The sequence below is a fragment of the Pundamilia nyererei genome, unplaced genomic scaffold (assembly GCF_000239375.1).
Source record: "Pundamilia nyererei isolate P.nyererei 1_Seehausen unplaced genomic scaffold, PunNye1.0 scaffold00004, whole genome shotgun sequence".
NCBI classification, from domain to species: Eukaryota; Metazoa; Chordata; class Actinopteri; order Cichliformes; family Cichlidae; genus Pundamilia; species Pundamilia nyererei.
In genome coordinates, this window is record NW_005187405.1 from 1,941,967 (window position 1) to 1,947,966 (window position 6,000).

General features: G+C 41.7%; 1 protein-coding gene across 1 annotated transcript in view; it reads right to left on the minus strand.

Annotated features, from left to right (window-relative positions):
- dnah9l (dynein, axonemal, heavy polypeptide 9 like) overlaps window positions 1-3,828 on the minus strand; it is a 37,020-nt gene extending 33,192 nt beyond the window's left edge. The window contains exons 1-5 of the mRNA XM_013911513.1: window positions 3,529-3,828; window positions 2,641-2,784; window positions 2,282-2,499; window positions 1,278-1,473; window positions 362-461 (exon numbers count right to left, since the gene is read on the minus strand). Coding sequence (XP_013766967.1) covers window positions 362-461; window positions 1,278-1,473; window positions 2,282-2,499; window positions 2,641-2,784; window positions 3,529-3,828 — 958 coding nt within the window. The remainder of the gene's footprint in view (window positions 1-361; window positions 462-1,277; window positions 1,474-2,281; window positions 2,500-2,640; window positions 2,785-3,528) is intronic.
- Window positions 3,829-6,000: the final 2,172 nt, after the last annotated feature.

A 6,000-nucleotide genomic window follows, 5' to 3' on the forward strand; every position in this document is an offset into this window, starting at 1 on the left:
ATAATTACATCCACAAGTATCAGTCGATAACGTGAACATAATGGGGCATTTATGGTGCTCTAAAAGGTGTGATCTCTGATTACATTTATTTAGCACCAGTGTAAACATGATATCTGCACTTCCCATGATTGTTAAGTGAGCATGATGACACAGAAAATGCAATGAAAAAGCAAAGTATAGAAAAAAAAAGGTTCTGTTAGGGTAACAATGCTGTAAAATTCTGGGTTCAGTAAGCATAAAGAAAAATTAATGCTTGATCTGTTTCTTAAATTAAACTAAATGGGAGCTGGAGCTGTCATACTCATGTCATGATGACAAAACAAATTAAAGCCTTGATGAATGAGAAGTAATGCTGATCTACCCTCATTGACTTTGACGCAGACGTCCTTGAAGGCGGAGTAGTAACTGCTCTTGACTCTTCTCAGGATCTCCACGATCTGCTCCACTTTGGAGCTGCGGATCTGGAACCAAGGATCTCATATTAACATGCACATTCAGCTCCCACTGATTTATTATTTCAAGAGTATAATAAATGTACAGGTTTTGTACTACACTGACAACTTTCGTCATTGCTGCCCTCTCTGTTCATCTGTATTGTGTCAGTGCGCCCCAGGGTGGCTGTGGCTACAATGTAGCTGCCATCACCAGTGTGTGAATGTGTGTGTGAATGGGTGGATGACTGGATATGTAAAGCGCTTTGGGGTCCTTAGGGACTAGTAAAGCGCTATATAAATACAGGCCATTTACCATTTGACACAGGGACACATCTCAACATTAAGCATCGCATACAATGAATATAAAGTAAAATTTCATTAGTTGTCAGGTTTCCTTCCTGTATATTGTGATTCCACTAGAGCACCCCAGCATGATTCACAGCTCTTTAAATGGACTGAAACAAGCTGACTCTTTAACCTTCCCTTTAAACGTCCCTTCTGGATGATCATTTTCCAGAAGTCTGCCATTGCTTGTGAGCTGTGCTGTCTGTACTTTAAAGGTGGCTGTACCTGTAGCAGATGGCTATATAAAGAAATCCAGGAGGAGCTGATGTCAGCTCCTTGCAGCAATAGAAAATAACAAGTGGAAACTCACTATTCAGAGCAATCTGGAGGCTGAGCTTTGGCTCACGGGAACGACTTTTATATACCTCTACTGTTATTTAACTTTGGACGCATTTAATAAACATTTAACATACATTTAACATACATTACATACATTTTTTTTGTTCTTTTTAAACTAATGAATAACCCGAGTCTTATACTTATTTTATAACGTCATACTTGTGACTGGATGCCCAGCAGGTTTTCCCTTTGAGCTGCCCAGAACTGAAGCTCCACGCTGGGGCCTGGGTGGTTTCCCTGAAGCAGCATCATACCAGAGTCTTTCTTCAGCACACTCCATATCTGTCCGGACCACTGCACAATCAGAGTTTCTATAGAGTATAACAAGCCACGGTCCAGTGGCCATCCAGTGTGGCTGAGAGGGACAGAGTGAGAGCAATCAGTCTGGATAAAAATAGAAGTGAGCTACTGAAGCTATACGTACAATACGAACGCTACAAATGAGGTACTGTATATTATTTCTCTAGGACATTGTAAATGCCAACCAGTGTTTACCAGTGCCTTTACGCACTAGTTATTTTTAAAGGTTATGCCATGTTATATTATTCAATTATCTTACATTCTTCAAAAGTCTGACAATAGCCAAGTATGTAAACCCTCACTCTTCACTATTAAGCTAATATCAGAAATAAAACGAGTTACTGTAGGACTTAACTCCACTGCTTAAACTTTGTCAGACTTAGCTGCTTAACTGACGCTGCTGTGTTGAAGGCGTTTTCCAAGTTCCTCAAGGTCTCAAGGTAAACTTTAGCTAACATGAAAGAAAAACATTCCGCCACTGTGCAGCAATTTGTCTAAACTTGACTCAAGGAGAAAACAAATATGACAGCTGACCCTGCTTTTTCACTTTCGGAATCCCGTCTTTTGTCTTGTTTCTTGTAAAACACAAGGACGCCCACTTTTCTTGTAATATGTCTGACAAACGGAACATTTTCATCGACGAACTTGACCAGAAAACAGCCTGTTTACCAAGTAAATGCTCCCCATGCCCTGCCCCTTTCCATCCTGAAAAAAGGGCGGCAAATGAAACTTTTACAATTATAAATTATAATTAAAAATAACCGATTAATTCGGAGACACCATTCAAAGCCATCGCAACACTTTAAAAATTCCCAACATTTTCAGCTGTAATTTGGCTGTCTGTGTATTGTGACACCACCGACCTTAGCACAATGTCCTGAGGTCGTGCCCTCTCCACGTACAGGGGTAGGGGCAGCAGTGTTCGCCCCTCGGCTCGGCCTCTCAGAGTGACCACCTTGCTCCTCAGCTTCTCCAGGTGCCTGTGGATGTCATCAGACACCACCCTCGGCCAGGACTCGTGGTTGAGACCGTTGGATAGCACACACACCAGCACCTGTATGAAGAGGTGTTCATAAGGTAGCTATACACGCACACAAATTACACAAGGACACGTACACAGAACTTACCAGAAAAACTGTAAACCAGAAAATTTTGCATCCACAGTCAACATATATGAAAATGTGCACTTGTAGACATCCTACACCTGAACACACTACCCAACCTCAGATATGACAACAGGCAGGTGCTCCATTGGGTATCCAGGTACTTCTCCCAGCCTGAACTGGTGTCTGAATCCTTCTCGGGAAATTCTCTTCACGCCCTTCTTTAGGACACACAGCAGCTTGGTCTTCCATGGCGGGGACGTCTTCACAGATGAAAAAACAGTAGGAATGCTTTCAAGAACATTGAAAGCACTAGAAATAAGTAGCGACTTATTTCAGAAAAATGTGTATATTAGATGGAGTGCAGATTACAAACCCAGGAGTTTCTGTTAAACACCTGTGTACCTGTATGCCAGCTTTTGTCACTTATAGCAGCGGTCCCCAACCTTTTTTGCGCCACGGACCGGTTTATGCCCGACAATATTTTCATGGACCGGCCTTTAAGGTGTCGCGGATAACTACAACAAAATAAAACTAGTACCAGTACCGAAAAAAAGAAAATTTATTCATAACATACGTGAAAAGACCCAGGAAAACCGAGTAAACGATAAAAATGATAACAAAATAACGCTGAAAACCGATAAAAACCCTGAAAACTATACATTTCACACCTGAGCCTCAACTCTCGCGGCCCGGTACCAAACGACTCACGGACCGGTACCGGTCCGAGGCCCGGGGGTTGGGCACCGCTGACTTATAGGAACTAAATTCACTAAAGATTGTGAAAATATGTGTATCATAACTGTTCCTCTTATGTTTACCTCAGAGATGTTAGTATAAACAGTTTATGCTCTATTAAATATTTATTCAAGACTGATTTTAGAATTGTATATACCTACCAAACTGACTCTGGGTGGGGAGATGAAAACAACATTTATAAAAAATTTTCATCACTTTTATCTGTATACATATACATTTATCATTGCTCTTCTGTGCATTTATCTTACTTGAGCATCCCCTGCATGCAGTGTCCCTCCAGGTCCGGTGAAAAGCAGCAGCCTGTTAGTCCAGATGTGGTCCAGAAAATCCAGTATAATCTTCTGGTTCTCATCAGCACCAATGAAGCGGTTCCACTTATCTGTCTTCACTCTCAGCACATAGAAGGCCTGCTCCCGGAGGAAGTCCACTCTCTCATCTGACAAAACCACCCCGGCTTTGAGAGTGGGCTCCTGGGAGGCACGCACTCCCCCAGCCCCTCCGCTGCCTAAACCTCCACTGCTGCTTCTCATGCTGGTGGCTTCAGCCATGAAGCTCTTAGCGGGCAGGAAGGACACAACAATGTGTAGAGGAATGTGAAATAAGAAAAGAGTATCACCAACAGTGAGCTAACAGGTATGTACTTACCAGTCCTTCTTGTCAAATATCTATAACAACCTATGAAGCTATAAACTGGTATTTCCCAGCACATAACATGGATGAGCTCTTTCTACTCAACAAACTTTTCCTTCTCTCTTCTCCAGGTATGAAAAGTGATACACTTCTTGATGGGCAGGTGACGAAGCACTACGGACTGCCTTCATTACCCTGAATGGAGGTGGCCATTTATGTAGCCTGTGTGCCCTGCAATCCTATCCTGTAACCTGAGCCTTCAGAGGAGGCCCAACTGCAACAACTACTCCAGTGCAGGTAATGTTTCACCTTAAATATGCATATATATTGATGTGTGATGAGCTTAATATTATTAAGAAACTCAAATGATGTAATTTATATTATAGGTGTGTCTTAGGGAAACAAAACATACTGTACAGGTTTCCCTAAAGAGTTTCTTATTCTAATAATAAAGCAAAATACAGAGAAAAAATATCCATTCGACTAATTTATCAAAGTACACAGCTTTGTTTACGTCCTCTTCATCTAACCTTTGCAATGTGTATCATTGCCACCTGGGGGCAGTTTGGTACAGTGCTTCTGACAGCATCCTTCTTTCTGTAATCCAAAGTGACCCTAGCCATGACATCCTATTATATATGTTATGCCATTTGTGTAAAAATGTGGAAAAATGGGACATTTCTCTAACTGTGTTACTTAAAATACCACAGCAATGATTACCCTTTTAAAGATCCTGCAATTTCTGAGTTTAACATTAATACAAAGATGTAATCATATCCCAATTTCAAATGAGCTGACTAGAGAGTCTGACATTTCAGTGCGGTGCTAACCTTATAGTTACTTATGGCAATGTAATATCCACCAATAGATGACACAAGCGTTCTTTGAACAGAAGGCTAGTTGAAAAGATCTAATGAAGTTTAATTAATATTTTACTTTAATTACTTAATTTTTTTCCTGGTATATGCCTATTCCATATATCCAGTCCATGCATATGACACATGGAGGTTTATATCTCTATTTTTCAAAAGTCTGTTTTTAACAGCCAATAATCCACTGCTCTCCAAAGGAATTTGTCCAATCTGTAATCTGTTATTCCACGTGTCACTGTGTTTGTGTGAGTAAAACCATGTGTGTGCTTTCATGTATGGGCTTTCACACGCTCATTTTATATGTGCAGTTTGAATGAATGTCCTTGTTACAAGTGAAGGTGACGTTTTTGTTGGTATTAATGTATGTATGTGTGATTGAATGTGTAGGGGTTTTGTGTGTGTGTGTGTGTGTGTGTCTGTATATGCCAAGCCAGCGCCGAAGGCTAGTGAGGGTGTCCCTTAGGTCTCTCCACACACACTGTATCTAAGCCCATTTGAGCCAGCTGACAGCAGGAGCATGACTGCCCATCTCTCTGACCTCATGCCCAATGTCAGCTCTTCTCTGCAGGGTTGGAGGGGATGGAGGCCAGAAAAAGAGATCTTTGGGCAATAAGGGAGAGGGAACCAACAGAGAGACAAAGGAGGAAAAAAGGGTGTATGGCGGGCTGGAGAATGAGGAGAGGCAGTATGCACACAGAATACAAATGAAAGCGAGAATGGAGTGATGAAGAAGTAGAAGAGCACAACAGCAGAAAAGAGATACGCACTTAGGGATAAATATTAAAGTGTACTACTGAACACTGCTGAGCAATCTAAACTGGAAGGGTGAGACCACATGGAAGAAGTATCCCCAGGCAATATTTAATCTCCGTGCTCTTGACTGTAACTGAAATATCACCTGTGAGTGGATGTAACATTAGTCTCCAGTGTAGCGTAAGAAAGCAGCTAAATTCTTTTCTTTTTAAATCTCTGAGCAATGTAGTTTTAACCTGAAGCATCTCCCCCATTTCTTTTTTCCCCTCCACTGTTTCTGTACCTCTTTTCATTGCTCTCCCCATTTGTCGTTGCCATGGCTACGTGTTGCTTGACAATCAGGCTGCCGTTCTTGAGCTTCAGCTGGGCTCACTCTCTGCCTCGCTTCTCAACCGCTCCTTCTACTCCTGTCCTCATCACGCTTTTCCCTGTCCTCACCCAGGAGGAAATTACATGTAGATGAGC